The sequence below is a fragment of the Magnolia sinica genome, chromosome 10, assembly GCF_029962835.1.
Source record: "Magnolia sinica isolate HGM2019 chromosome 10, MsV1, whole genome shotgun sequence".
In the NCBI taxonomy this organism is placed as follows: domain Eukaryota; kingdom Viridiplantae; phylum Streptophyta; class Magnoliopsida; order Magnoliales; family Magnoliaceae; genus Magnolia; species Magnolia sinica.
The window spans coordinates 31,445,756-31,462,034 of NC_080582.1; the positions used below are offsets into that span (position 1 = coordinate 31,445,756).

Genomic DNA, 16,279 nt, shown 5'->3' on the forward strand with positions numbered 1-16,279 from the left:
AAAAGTCCAGGATTACTAGGCCCCACTTCTCCTAAATGAATCCCACCATACATACCTATTTTCGACCATCTATTTTAAAATGAAAAAGTCACGACATCAACATTTTCCAATCGTCAATAAAATATAAAAATAGTTTATCTAAAACGAATCCCACCATTCCAACGGTCTGGATTACTTAACCATGGGCTCCAAGCATCAGAAATAAAAAACTGAGTACACTGTCAGGCTCGAGTATTCCAATTTCGGAAACCGATTAGTACTGAGTAAAATCTGTGGGTCCCACATTCATTCATTCATTTTATCCACTCCGTCCAAACATTTTAGAAAATAATTTTAGGTCTTTAGCCCAAAAATGAAGCATATGCAAGGCTCAAATGGACCACACCATCTAAAACAGTTTTAGATCAATCTGGTATTTGTGTTTTCACTTCATCCATGTCTTTGTGATATTATGAACAAGTTGGATGACAAATAAACATCACGGTGGGCCATACAAAGGTTTCAACAGTTAAAATCATCATTCCTACGGTTTCATATGGTATGGTCCACTTGAGCTTTAGATATAACTCAATTTTGAGTTCAACCACTAAATGATCTCAAAACACGGATGGATGGAGTGGATAAGACAAATGCATTTACGGTGTGCCGGCCCAACTGAGTTTAGTAAGTAGGATAAGAGCATACTGAGTGGACGCGGATTTACTGCTAAAGCCTTTTGCAGGATGTTCCTGCCTAGAAAGGTAGGTGGGGCCTACCGTAATGTTTGTGAGAAATCTACCCCGTCCATCCATTTTGTAGGATAATTTTAAGACTCATTACAAAAAAATGAAAAGGATTCAAGACTCAAGTGGGACGAAAACGTGAGCATTGATTATACACAGTTGAAATATTTGTGTTTTCCTGCACTGGATACGAAAACGTGGGAATGTTGTTACGAACGGTATGGATGGAATTTAAGCTTCACTGTCGACCTAGGAAGCTTTCAACGGTAAGAATTTTCCTATCCACATTTTTCTTTAGTGCGGCCACTTAGAATCTCAAATTTTTCTCATTTTTGGCATCGAGTGTTAAAATGATATCAAACAAATGAATGAACAAGATAGGTTTAATACAAACATCACGCTGGGCCCATCTACGTTTCCAGTGCAGGAACTGCCCGCGGAAGGCTTTCGAAGGAAATCCGCGTCCGTACCGAGTAATTCAGTACGCAATCAGATTTTCCGGATTTCCCCTCCTTATAAAAGGGACGCAGATTGCGTCCTAACCCCGACCGTCTGTAGCCACGAACGGGCAGTTCTGTTTGCAGGCCTACGTGGAATCTGTTTATCCACGTCGTCTATCCCTTCATTCACAAGTAGACCACGCTACACAAATTATTCCTGCATTTAAATGCAACATACATTTAATGCATTTAATGCAAGTTGTTTTTGTGCACATGCCTTAAAATGATACGATAGCAGCGTGGATAAACACATTCATCACGGTAGCCCGCCCGCATAACTGCCCGTTCGTGGCTAGAGACGGGCGTGGGTAGGACGCAATCCGCGTCCTTATAAAAGAACTCCACTCCTCTTCCACATTTCAAATGAGAGAGAGAGAGGGAGAGAGTTGCAGAGGTCCTGCAATGGCGTCTAACAACGGAACCGATCGACCTACGATTGAGGAGGTGGCCCTTGTGGTGCCGGAAACTGACGACCCGTCGCTCCCCGTCATGACATTCCGGGCATGGTTCCTCGGAATCACGTCCTGCACTGTCCTCATGTTCCTCAACACCTTCTTCACGTATCGGACGCAGCCGCTGACGATTTCGGTGATCCTGATGCAGATCGCCGTCCTTCCGATCGGGAAGTTCATGGCGTCTTCCCTCCCCACCAGGCAATACAAGCTGATGGGATGGGGATTCTCCCTCAATCCTGGACCGTTTAATATGAAAGAGCACGTGATCATCACCATCTTCGCCAATTGCGGCGTATCCTACGGTGGTGGGGACGCCTACTCGATCGGCGCTATCACAGTCATGAAGGCCTATTACAACCAGAGATTGGGTTTTTTCCTTGCCCTCTTGATTGTCTTGACTACACAGGTTCTCTCTCTCTCTCTCTCTCTCTCTCTCTCTCTCTTTGAGACGGGTTTGAAGATTGAAGTAGAAGGGCATGAGTGGGGCCCACTTTTTAATCATGTGTTTTTTTGGAGTTTTCATAATTTAACCTTTTGTCTTTTTGGTGGGATTTTTAGTTTTTATTTGTTTGCTGTAAAAGTTGCTAAAAATCTCCTGCAAAAGCAGGCATTTGAGAGTGTGTTTTTCTTCTTGTTTTCTTGCAATACGTTCTCGTAGTTTTTATACAGGTCTGATATTTATTTATTATTATTTTTTTTAACGGCCTGTTTGGATGGCCGTAACTTTTCTAAAATGTAACGAAGTTACAGGTGACTTTGTTACAGTTAGTGTTTGGGGGAGGAAAGTCACAGGTAACTTATAGAGAGGTGAAAATCTTACTGCCGCTTGAGTCGTTTTTCAAGTTACCTGTATCTTAACGGTTGAAAATTTTGAAATGAAAATCGTTGGAAAGAATTGGACATGCATTGAAGAAGTGTCCCTCTCTCAAGTCTCCTTCTCCCTCTCTCAGTCTACTTCTCCCTCTCCCATCGAGCTTCCGCAAGGTAGGAAACACCTTTTTTTTTTTTTGCTTCTGCGTTGTGGTGAGGTGGCGCGGATAATGGCTGATGATCTGTGGGGCCCACCATATTGTATTTGTTTTATCCATGCCGTCCATCCATTCTTTTGGATTGTTTTAGGGCTTGATTCCAAAAAGAGGGATATCTAAATCTCAGGTGGACCACAGCACTGAAAACAATAATGATTGAAAGTCCACCATTAAAAAACTACTAGGGCCCTGTAATGTTTGTTTCACATCCAAGCTGTTGATTAGGTCATAAAGACCTGGATGAAGGGAACAAAACAAATATCAGTTTGATCGAAAAAATTGGTGGCCCACCAAAAGTTTTTAATGGTAGGTTTTCAATCAACATTGTTTCCAGTGATGTAGTCCACCCGAAATTTTGATGTACCTTATTTTTGGGCTGATGACTTAAAATGATATGGAATAATGGATAGATGGTGTGGATGAAACAAATACATCATAATGGGCCCACATAACACGTCACATAGCCTTCATGGCTTATAGTGATAGCATCATTTAAAAAATTTGCAAATCAAGTCACTGCTGATTTATGGCTATACTCGTTGTATTTGGCTTGTCTCCTTTGTTAATGAAATCGTTACCCTGAGCTCTGGTAATCCCACACATGCAGCCATACATGCCAACCTGTCATGTATGGGAGAACTAGGCAGTGCATCAAGCGGGCGCCCTTGTGTAGATGTATTGGCCCAAACATAGGCCATTTTGCTCGGCAGATGGATTGTTTCAGTGGTCCACGTTCAGTGTACAAGTTGGCCTTCTAATAACTGGACCATTCTAATTTTATGGGCTAGTCATTGGACACAGTGGACCCATCTGATGGTCAGCTAGGATGTCAAACACACATGTAGCTCAAGTTTTTTGCCCACATTACTAACATTTTGAAAACATGGGCCCACTTTTATGGCCCACCTGTTGATTAGTTTAGCCTAAGAATCGGCCAAACTATTCATTTACATGAGCTTAATAAAATGGAATAATTTTATTCCATCTTTTTTATGTGTCAATCTGATTTGTCAACGATTCCCTATTTCAACTCTATATAGTGTGAATATCCAACTTATTACCTATAACAAAGTTACAAGTTATCCAAACACAAAAACAAAGTTACCAGTAAGTAAGTTACTTACATCCAAACAGGATTACCTGTTACATGTAACTTTCTTACAACTTAAAAAAATTATAGGCATCCAAACAGGCCCAAATTATTATTATTAAATATCTGGCTTTCCTCTTGAAGATTTGAATGGTTCTGTTGCAGATTTTGGGGTATGGATGGGCTGGGATGCTCAGGAAATATTTGGTTGAGCCTGCTGAGATGTGGTGGCCGTCCAACCTTGCTCAGGTCTCTCTGTTCAGGTCTGTATTTTTCCGCTTCTTTTCTAGAAATCAGACGCACAGCAATATGGTCCATCATCCAGACCATCAGGTGGGTCCCAGTGTGGATTGGGTACAGTGGTAACATCACACTGCTCGGGTGATCATAATCGTAGGACTTGTCACTTACAGATGGATGGTAGAAAAAATATGAACAAATGTTAGCCTAGGTTGGGAAAAAGTTGATAGGACCATCCACTCTATGTCATTTGCCTGAAACTGGTCCATCCATGCTCAGCACAATTTGCAGAAAGTGGTCCATTGATGGGATCTGCTTGATGAATGGGTCCGGTGGACCATTGCTCCACCTGTCCAATTTTGAGTGGAGCACTGTGGGTAAGGAAATGGGTTAGCCTAGATTCGCCTGATTTAAATTCTGCGGTCGAAATTTTATTTATTTATTCTGGCTGTAATGGTAGTGCTGAAAAGGTTCTTTACCTGACAACTTTCATGGGTGGAAAAGAAGAGGGAATAAAATCAATCTGGGGGTGGTATTTGGTTATGTGGGTTTATTAATGATGGCGTTTGAATTTTGAGTCGAAAAGCTTTCTTGATTTGAAGCTTTTGTGTTAAAAGTGAAAAGAAGGGAATCAGGAAAGTGAAAAGGAAATGTTGGGTTCTTGATTCCTTGGTTGCGGGTGCCATACCGTTTACTAATTATGAGGGAAAAAAACCAATCATACTCAGATAAACTCTACATGTGGATGTCTGTCTTCGGGACAAAAGGCATAAACAAAGGCAGAAAAAAATGGAGATGGGAAACTCTCTCTAGTTTGTTTTTGGTTTTAATGGAGAATTTTGGCCAAGAATTTAAATAGCGGTTGCCGAGTTTGACTCACTTGGTGACCAGAACTGTTGCGACTCACCTTGACTCATTCAGTTTCATCCCCAGATGGGTCTGGTGACTCGTTCTGTAACCATGATTTGGATACTGCTTCATATTTTCAAAGAATATGAATAAAGTGAAAATATTCTTGACCGATTGTTTTGTCACTCATAGAAAAAAAAAGAATAAGAAAAAGAAAAAAAGCTCGGGAATGCAAAAGGAACCGACAATGCCAAAGAATCTCACATGTGCCAATCCCTTGTGCACAAGATCTGTTCAGTTCATCAGGCAGGCCCGGATCGAAGTGCTCCAGCCCAAAATCCAGCCAGTCCACTAACTGGGTAGGCTACATATGTGGCTTGAATGTGGATCATTGTTATTCTTTTTTCTAAGCATCACTTGTTTGGTACATGTGATCAACTTAAGGATGCACTTGTGTGATTTGAGGGCTAAGGGAAAATTAACAGTGGACCCCTCCTGATGAACCTTCTAGATCTCCCACAAATTTGCTATGTTGGTATGTGTGGGGCGCTCGTCATTGGCTTTTACAGATTGAAGCATGCAACTACCATTCCTCTTAATATACTTTTCATTTCACTCATCATAGATGCTGTGTTGCAGAGCGCTCCATGAGAAGGATTCTCGATCGAAAAGTCTCACCCGGATGCAGTTCTTCCTTATCTTCCTGGTGGCAAGCTTCGCTTACTATGCTTTACCCGGCTATATGTTCCCTATCCTGACATTCTTTTCTTGGGTTTGTTGGGCATGGCCCCGCAGCGTCACAGCCCAGCAGATTGGATCTGGGTACCATGGGCTTGGAGTGGGTGCATTCACTCTCGACTGGGCTGGGATATCTGCCTACCACGGCAGCCCGTTGGTGACACCTTGGTTCTCCATTGTCAACATTGCAGTCGGATTCATCATGTTTATCTACATAATCATCCCTTTATGTTACTGGAAATACAATACTTTTGATTCACGGAAATTTCCAATATTTTCGAGTAACCTCTTCACTTCAAGTGGGGGTACTTATGATACTACCAAGATCTTGACCCCTCAGTATGACCTCAATATTGCCGCATATAATAGTTATGGGAAGCTCTACCTCAGTCCCCTTTTTGCACTCTCGATAGGATCGGGATTCGCAAGGATTGCTGCAACCATCACCCATGTTGCTCTCTTCCATGGCAGGTAAGGCCCTTGAACTATTGTTGAACACTAGGGACATTTCAAACTAGATTAATGATGAATATACCATTGAATGTAAATGATCAGTTGCTTCAACTTGCACAATTATACATAGATGTGAAATACATTGAAATTCATTAATCTCTCTGCTCTTATTGAGGTTTGGTAGAGTACATCTCAACATATTGCTATAGGATATGTAGTGACTTTAGCCATTCGATCTGGGGTAATCATAATGGGCCTCACCTTGGATGGGGGATAGGCAAAAAATAAAGACTCTTAGATTGGACTATTTCAATCATCTGAATCTTTTCCTTTGAAGATGGACATCTTCTTGACCTTCGAATAATCAGAGGGTTGAAAATATTTGGATCTCAGATTTCTTTTTTTCTTCTTTTCTTTTTTGGTTGTGAGCCTATCTTACAAACAGTTCGGAACATGGAAAAGGACCCTGAGTTCTTCTGACATATCTTATTGAAATACGTCTGGATGTATGCTTGCAAAGCTCATGATTATTTTATTCCTCTGCCTTTATTAGTGGACTTAAAACTACAAGACAGATTAATGGGCCTCATTTTCTAGTATTCAACTTGTTGGGAGATGAATTGCCTCTGGACAATTTAATTATTGGTATGGGTATTTGTATCTTCTTTTCGGGGAAATATATGATTCTCAATCTGAGAATATGCATAGTATCTTAACCGGTTGTAGGCTTGTGCTAGTGGGTCCCAATGTTCAGTTACACTGACTGTTCATCTGATGGTCACCCCTGTGGATGGACATGTCCTAAAAATCTCCTTGACAGAATAGTCCTAGCTAGCCTTTCTATTGCAAGCATGCAATTATAAACAGTTAAGCAATATAGTAGTTGTCCCCATTCAACTGCATAAAGACCAAAGCAAGGTTAAAAGACTCCGTGACTCCGATTGACTGGTTCGGCCCCTAGTCCAGTTGGGAATTGCCTGATCAAGGGTGAGTTGGGGTATCAAGCTGGATCTTGTAGTAATACTACCAGATCTGAGCCGTCTTGAATGAGTTGTATTTGACTCATTCACGTCTTAAAACCATGGACCAAAGCATCGGTCGCTAGGATCTTCAAATGGTTGAGATTATTTTGGCATGGTTCATCAACTTTAGGGCCTATCAGATTATCAGTCTGAGACTCTGAACCACTATGCATTATTCCCCAGCTGAGAATCATATAATTCCTCCTCCTTTATGTACTATGGAGAATTGAGTGGTTATGCTGAATTAAATCAGTTTCATCTACTTCAGAAGTGCAAGACAATTATTATTCAACTAATTCAAATGGGTATCTTTTGATGAGGTTATGTTCGCTTATTTGATTCCTGGTCTTGCTTTCCGCAGCGATATTTGGAGACAAAGCAAATCAGCAATGAACTCAGCAAAAATGGATATCCATGCGAGATTGATGAAGAATTACAAAGAGGTTCCTCAATGGTGGTTCCTCATTCTGTTAGTAGGCAGTGTTGCGCTATCTCTGCTAATGTCATTCGTGTGGAAAAAAGATGTGCAGCTACCATGGTGGGGGATGCTTTTCGCATTCGGCCTGGCATGGATTATTACTCTTCCCATTGGAGTCATTCAAGCAACTACAAATCAGGTATACCAGTCTATGATAGCTACTGCATCTATGCATGGTTTTAGATTCAGATCCAATAGAACTGATGTGATTTGCCATGGTAGAAAGTAATGTGCCTGTGTTGGAACCTTAGCTTTTAATAGTCAGATTTGTTGGCAACTCTTATGATATTTAAATTAATAAATATTATTTTTGATATTATATTTTAATTATTCATATGTAAAAGAATCCCAAAATGAGCAATCTCTACTATATATAACGTGAATAGCATATGATGTTTTTGCTTTCACAACTAGTCTTCACAACATTGGTCAAGAGAGGGTAAATTTGCACATGGGACAACATAGATTCCACCTCCTTCCTTTCACTTCTTTTAATGCATATAACTCACATGGACTTGTCCGTGTGTCGCCAACACATGCATGAAGCGTCTAAAGTGCGAAAAAGGCTCTGTACGGCCTACCCTAATGACTTTGTACACGTCCACTCTGTACATTTGTTGCTCGCATTAGGACACTAGTTAAAAAATTAGGCAGATCAGGGACTTGCATGGGTCACAGCAAGGAAAACTGTAGGATGGGTCGCCCACCGTTCCCTTCTATCTATGGCATGCATAACCCCCACATCTCTCTCTCTCTCTCTCTCTCTCTCTCTCTCTCTCTCTCTCTCTCTCTCCCCGTTCCACGTGTGTCACAACCCTTGGTAACAATTATAATAGTAGTAGTGGAAATCCTAAAAATCAATTATTTATACATACCAGAGTATCCCAAAATAAAGTATAATAATAGTTAGACATATTATGCGGCGTGTCCAGGATTGTCAGAATGTGGACATGGCAACATGTTGAAATGCCACCATTTGAAAAATAAGGAAGGTGCATTCCTTATTAAATAGCTCAAAATCCATTTACATTTGCATGTATACCTGAGCTTGTAGAGCTTCTACACTCTCTTGAGTAAAGCAACCTGGTTTTGAAGCGAATGCAACAATGTAGATGACATACATAGTATACAAAACCATCATGAAATGTTATTTGGTTTTGGAAACTCCCTGTCAGATCTGCTTATCAAAATTTGAGAAGATCCCGACCTTAGTTGCATGGTCCTTCTAACCAGGTGCCACTCCCGCCTCTTGCTTTGAATCTCATCCGCCTTCTTGTTAGATATGGGCATGTGAGGCCCACTCATGGGCAACTACTAGTGGGTGAGTCCCCCCACATAGTTATCTCTGGAAACATTTCCAGTTGGATATCCCTTTTGCCAGTCCCCTTGAATTCAAATTTAAATGAGAGAAGATTGTGATAAGACAGTCCCTCAGTAAATGAATCCATCTGAGAAATTCCCCAGAGAATTGAGAGGAGTAATGAGAGAATATCTATGGTCCATTATGTTGTCTATAGATGATCTAAACAGTTGATCGTGTCTGGTGGCCATTCTAACCATAGGATTAGAGGGGTGATGTTCCTTTCTGCTCCCATGGTAGTTAGGCGGATTGCTGGATGTGGGTGTCCACCTTTGGCTGCGTGTAGGTCCCTAAGTTTGTGTTAGATACTGTCAAATCCTATGGACCCATGTGTTCGAGCCTTTCAATTCCTGCGGACGCGGATTTCCTGCGAAAGCCTTTCGCAGGAAGTTCCTGCGCAAAGATCTGGGTGGGGCCCACTACAATGTATGTGAGAAATCCATTCTGTCTGTCCGTTTTGAGATTTCATTTTAGGGTGTGTGACAAAAAATGAGGTTGATAAAAAACTCAAGTGGGTCACACGAGAGGAAAAATTAGGGAAAGAAATTTCTACCGTTGAAATCTTCCTAGTCTCCACTTTGATGTTTATATGTTATCTAAACCCTTTATAAGGTCATTGTCAATGGGATGAAGTGAAAAAACCAAAAATATAGACTGATACAATAATTTTTTGGGCATAAGAATGCTTCAATGGTGCTCACTGAATGATCACTGTTTCCTCTCGTGTGTCCCACTTTAGTTCCATATACACCTAATTTTTGATATCAAGTCCTTAAATGATCTTGAAAAACGGATGGACGGATTGGATTTATCAAAAACATGTCGGTGGACCCCACCCAGCATCCTTGCGCAGGAACTTCCTGCGAAAGGCTTTCGCAGGAAATCCGCGTCCAATTCCTGCTGCCTCACTGTTTAAACTTGCTAAATTTAGAAACAGACAAATCCCTGCTCCTGCACCCAAATCTGTTATCGCTACGTTTCAAACTTGAAATCCGCAAAGATATTCTGGAGCACTTTTGCTCAAGAATCTCTAGAAAGTGGAACCCATTTCCATGAATGATTTTAATTTAAGAAGGGAATCTGATTTGTAGAGCATTTATGAAATTTAAAATGCCTGAAGTTCAATTCCATGGGATTGAGTTCTTCGCCATTCATCAGGTGCCCCTCTTCCCTTGTGTAGAAAAAAAAATCTGCTCCAGTTATCATGTGGGCTACCACATGCTGCGTTAGAGAAAAATATAATGGCCCATGTCTGACATTCACATCTGGCCCATCTGATTGCCTGACTAGCCTGATTTTTGGCCACTACAACACAGATGGAAGTCTGCAAGATAAAACAGCCTGAATCTGGTGAATATGCCACATCCGCATGTCTGGGTATAGCAATCACATTCTCATTGAAGATCTATATAGGAGATCGATTCGAGGATGGAGCACCATGGATACTGAGCCTTCTAAGCATATGGGCAAATGTCATTCTCGAGAATTTCTTGACACGGGGAATTTCTCAGGAGATTTTCAAAATTTGATGTTTTCTTGGGATATTATCAGAAAAAATCTCAACAAAAATAAAGACAAAAATCATTACTATAAATTAATAAATAGTTTTAAAGTTTTAAATATAGATTTATTAGTGAAGTAGTTAAAATTTTGAATAATTTTCACGTAAATGTCGGGATGATAAAATTTTGAAAAATGCAGATATCTTGAAAATCTAGTGATGTTGCCAAGATAAGATCGTTTCATTAAAAAAAATAAAATATTGCGATAATATTGCTGGATTTTGAAAATCTCGGCAATATTTGTCCTACTGTTTCTGACCCATTTTCTAGCATTCCACATGCAGTTTCTAGAATCTAGACCGCCCATCAATGCTTAGTAGGTTTTTGCAATTCCCCAAATATGAATTCAAGGCCATGATTTCATTGCCCTCTTAGGGAGCTCTGCTACTTTGTTTAATGCCTTCCTATAGATGTAGGGAACTGTGCTTTCTTGCTGGTTCTTTCAGCTGAGTTATTTGATGCTCTGACAGAGTTAGATGATACACACATTTATACAGCAGTACACAGGTTGCATGCATGCACCTCAACCCAAATCATCGGCATCGGGAGCCCTGATGGAGATTTGGCATGATCCAAAAGTCGATTCAGTTGGTTGATCATCATGACTTATGATTAACAGACGTTTCTTTTATTTTTGTTGAATTCAGGCCATATGCCATTTTTCATTTTTTCCGGCTAACAATCGGACAGGACCCTTTTTCAGTTTGATTTTCGGCTTATGATTCATCCACCAGACATATAGGATCAGTTTTTCAGTTTGATTTTGGGTTATGATTCATCGACAGTGAGGCCAATGATTTGGGCAGTTTTGAATCTTTTGATTGGGGTGCATGCAGGTTGAGCTTACAGTTGCTGTATGCATGCATATGAGTTGTCAATACCCTGTCAGATTATATCAAGTTACTCTGTTTTTAGTTCAATGCACAGCATCAATGCTTGTGTTTCTGGTACTGAAAAGGTTGCTTACAGAGAGGGATGAAAGGGGGTCGTACAGGTCTGGTCAGAGTCCACTTTTGGCTGGATTGGGCTGAGGCAAAAGGCCTATGGGGCTGGGCCCAGCTATAATTTTGAGGCCCAACAACTTATCTGACCGGGCTTGTAATGGCCCAACATGACATCCCAGCCGAGCCTGTTTTACACTATTAGGGTTGGTACTGTGGTTTTAAACTTGACAAGTCCTAAGCGTCTCTTCTGAGTCAACTTGGACTTAGTCTGACCTGATCTGGTTTGACACCCGACTCGGGCAAGTCGGGCCAATACACCCCAAAGAGGGAGAGTCCTGACTAGAGCTATACACAAGTCGAACCGAGTCGAGCTTTGGCCCAGTTCAGCTCGGCTAGCAGGCTACCACGGCTCAAACTCGGCTCGGCTCAGTCTTCGAGCCTGACCGGGCAGCTTGCGCCAGCTTGAGCCGAGTTCGAGTCAAGCTTGAGCTCGCTTTCAAGTCGAGTTCGAGTTCAAGTTCAAACCTATGAGCTGAGTTCGAGTTTAGGTTTTATAGTTTTATATATATATATATATATATATATATATATATATATATATATATATATATATATATGTGTGTGTGTGTGTGTGTGTGTGTGTGTGTGTGTGTATATATATATATATATATATATATGTGTGTGTGTGTGTGTGTGTGTGTGTATATATATATGTATATATGTAATATAATTTATTTAAATATATACAAAATATTTATACTAAGTGAACTCGATCCGAGTTGAATCTATTCCAACCGAGTTGAGTTGAGCTCGGTCTAGCTCGGGCTCGGCTCGAAATTTTTTCGAGCTAAAAAAATCAGCTTGACTCTGCTTGAATCCAATTTCGAGCTGAGTCGAGTCGAGCTTTTCTGAGTCGAGTTGAGCCAGTTAACCAAGCTAACTCGGTTCTTGTACAGCTCTAGTCCTGACTCAACTCGAGACCGGATGTGTTGGTCCAAGTTGCCTTGTTGTTTAACCATGACCGGGCCCGGGCCTAGTAGCTGGGAAGCAGGCTGGCCTAGACCCAAGCATATATATCTAGCTTATGGCTGAGCATGGACAATGCTCGTCAGGCCCCCCATCTACAACCCTACCCTCTGATAAATTGGAAATGTAGATCTTAGATTAAATTTCATAAGCATCCATTCTGGGCCGCAGATTCGTGGTCTGATTAAAGACTTCATAAGCTTTCATTCATGGCTGCATAATTGTAGTCACAAAACATTAACAATAAGGTCATGGGTTCAAGTACCCATTGCGGTGCGTGTGTTGAAAAAAATAAATAATTAAAAGGACTCTTGACCTGATTTGAGAAGAACCGCTCTAGCATGACTTGCATGGGTGCATATGATTGCATGCAATATGATTGGCAGTAGCAGAGAGCCCTGTGGAGGAAATGTGCATGAGATCCTCATTCGTCAGCCCGAGAGCCCAAAAATAAGGCTGACCCAAAACTCAGGTGGACCCAAAACTCAGGTGGGCCACACCATAGGAAAATGTTTACTATCATGCATAAACCCCTAAATTCACTAGGCATGGCCCACATGAGTTTTGGAATAGCCTGATTTTTGGGGCATCCTGTTATCCTAGAGGAGCACATTGGTTGAGTGGATTGGATGGCATATTTACACCATGTTGAGATCTCAACCATTCCCTGTGGTATGGCCCACCCAAGCTTAGGATCGGCCTGAAATTCATGCACATCAAGTTGTTCCTGAGGCACACTAGTATTTTTATTTTATTTTTTTTGGAAATTGATCTTTTGTTTTTCTAGCACTAATGTAGAGGGATTAATTACTTGGTGATTTTATTAAATACCAGCTGAGTCAATTTTCTACTTGGATCGATTCATATAAAACTGGATAATGGACTCAGTAATTCTGCATTATTAAACTGAGGTGACTTGGCTGAGTTCCAACTTATGTCCGCATGTTTTGAATGCTGGTGCAATGCTTTATTCTATGATGCAGCATCTTAGGCACCGGTTTTCTTGTTTCCCCAATTGTGGATCCTATCCCGATCTGTCCACCGGGTGGGCTCCACCATGAGGATCCCTACACGAAAAGATCAGCTGAGTCCTTTGGCCAGGTGGTCTACAGTTCACGGATACAAGCTGCCTGCTTGTTTATTCAAATTCGCCCACTTGATTAGTGGATCGGACTGATTCTAGGATCATGGAAATACATCGATGTGACCCACCTGATGGACATTTGGATCTTACTCACATGTGCCATGTCAGCATGATACAGAGATTGAAATTGCAGATTGGATATTAACATTTCTATGTTTTTTTTTTTCCCTTCAATTTTGAATAAACAGCAACCTGGTTACGATATCATAGCGCAATTCATAATTGGATACATCATGCCCGGGAAGCCGATCGCGAATCTGCTTTTCAAGATCTATGGACGGATCAGCACCATCCATGCACTTTCTTTCTTATCCGATCTGAAACTAGGCCATTACATGAAAATCCCACCCCGGTGCATGTTTACAGCTCAGGTATGCTGAAAACCTTTTCAACTAATATACGAAGTCTCTTTCTTTTCAATTTCAGAAGAAGAATGTAATGGATACCCACAAGGGTAGCCACCCTGATTCCTACCATTGCAAGAGTGTGTGTGAGTTCTGGGCCACTCATCTGGTGGATCCCACTGTATATGTTCCATGGCTTAAAAAACAGCTGGTCAATTCATGGGGTGGGCCACACCTTTACGGAAAACAATGTGCAGTTATAGAAAACGACCGGTGGTCAACAAGATGCACATAACTGGTAACCTGATCATCTGGGTCTTGGGGTAAGGCATGGTGGACCCACTAGATGAAGGCATGGATACCATGGTTTAAGAACTTGAAAAAAACTCGACTCAACTCGCCTGAGTTGACTCACACTGACCAGATTCCACCATGGAGAGAAACTTTATCTGGCACTACTTAGTCAAAACTCCAGAAAAACTTCAAAAAATTCAGGTGAAACTCTAGAAAACCTTCACGGGGATGTTAGCAACGTGTCCAAAGCGTTTGAATGACAGATGGCGCACCCCATTATCAATGAGGGCCGTTCATTCAATAGTACCTTTTGGAGCAAGCCATGGTGTAAGAATCATGCCAATCTGTTGATCCTAACCCTATGAATGAGGCCAATTTGTTCCAATTCTGTTTTTTTATGGGCCACAGATCGCATTGTTGGAATCATCAAATCAAAGTGCTACTGGTGGAATCGTATGCAATTCAAAGTGGGATCTATCAGATAGATGGTTCAAAATGATGATTGGACCTATTTTGTTTCTCTGGTCAATCTCGACAGTCCATTTTTCATGCTGTTGGTCGGATGCTTAGGATCACATGGTTGGCGTGGTTTTTGCACCATGGCTTGTACCTAGTTGCATGCGAGTCACAAATCGCATGGTTACTTGGTTAGAATAATCAAACCAAATGGCTACTAGTGGAATCATAAGCAATTCAAAGTGTGATCTATCAAATAGATGGTTCAAGATGATGATTGGACTGAACTGGTTTCTTCGCTCAATCTCGACTGTCCATTTTCCATGTTGTCGATCGGATGCTCAGGATCATACGATTTGTTTATATATATATTTTTTGTGCTTTTAAACTATGCTGGATAAATCACACATTAAGTAGCGTTTGGTAGGTTAATTTCAGTTATGTAATTCCATCTACAACTTTCGCAGCTAGCCGGGACGGTAATTTCAGCCACCGTCAACCTTGCAGTCGCATGGTGGATGCTTGGGAGCATCGAGAACATCTGCGACGTTGAAGCTCTCCATCCAGAAAGCCCATGGACGTGCCCAAAATTCAGGGTCACATTCGACGCATCTGTCATATGGGGCCTCATTGGACCGAGGCGGCTGTTTGGGCCCGGCGGAATGTACAGGAACTTGGTCTGGCTATTCCTAATTGGAGCGGTCTTGCCCGTGCCCATATGGATACTTAGCAAGATCTACCCGGAGAAGGAATGGATTCCGTTGATCAACATACCAGTTATTTCCTACGGTTTTGCAGGAATGCCGCCTGCAACTCCCACCAACATCTCCAGCTGGCTCGTCACAGGGACCATCTTCAACTACTTTGTTTTCCGGTACCGGAAAGGGTGGTGGCAGAAGTATAACTACGTTCTATCGGCGGCATTAGATGCCGGGACGGCATTCATGGGTGTTCTTCTGTATTTCGCGCTACAGAATCAGAATGTGAGCCTGAAGTGGTGGGGCACGGATGTGGACCATTGCCCATTGGCTAAATGCCCGACTGAACCTGGCATTTCCGTAAAAGGTTGCCCAGTTTTCTAGCCATCCATTTAGATATCACACGGGTGTGGCCATGCAGATGATACATGGTGAGGAGCCTACCATTATCACATGCATAATCTCACGCTCCATGGAGATTTTTTTTTCTTCCTATTTTACCCCATCGAAGAAGGAACAAAATCAATAAATAAAATAGTGAATTTATTGGAATATTTGATCTTTTTAAAAATAAATAAATAAAAAATACCGGGGCCCATTTTTATCTCACTTCTCTATCTCCCAAGAAGATTAGATCATCACAAAAACTTCGCTTACAACTTAACTCATCCTTTTTTCCATTTCACTCCTACTATTTGGGTACGTGACCAATGAAATGGGATTGCATAACTAAGGATTATAAGTGGAAATTGGTAAGATATAACAAATTTATATATAAAATAGACAATTTTATAAAATAATACTTAATTGATATGATATTTACATTTGGTTATCTTTCTTAATTAGATTTTCATGAAAACACCTCATAAATAAGTT

At 41.2% G+C, this 16,279-nt stretch overlaps 1 protein-coding gene across 2 annotated transcripts; it reads left to right on the forward strand.

Moving 5' to 3' along the window:
• The first annotated feature begins 1,521 nt into the window (after positions 1-1,521).
• Positions 1,522-15,893, forward strand: LOC131258263 (oligopeptide transporter 3-like). 2 transcript variants are annotated; one of them, XM_058259464.1, is made up of 6 exons: positions 1,522-2,083; positions 3,961-4,058; positions 5,524-6,093; positions 7,459-7,714; positions 13,800-13,982; positions 15,173-15,893. In XM_058259464.1, the coding sequence occupies exons 1-6, from the start codon at positions 1,586-1,588 to the stop codon at positions 15,785-15,787; spliced, it is 2,220 nt and encodes a 739-aa protein (XP_058115447.1). In that variant the 5' UTR covers positions 1,522-1,585; the 3' UTR covers positions 15,788-15,893. The 2 variants fall into 2 exon arrangements, with proteins under 2 accessions (XP_058115447.1, XP_058115448.1); XM_058259465.1 differs by lacking the exon at positions 13,800-13,982 and having other exon boundaries at positions 15,173-15,892.
• Positions 15,894-16,279: the final 386 nt, after the last annotated feature.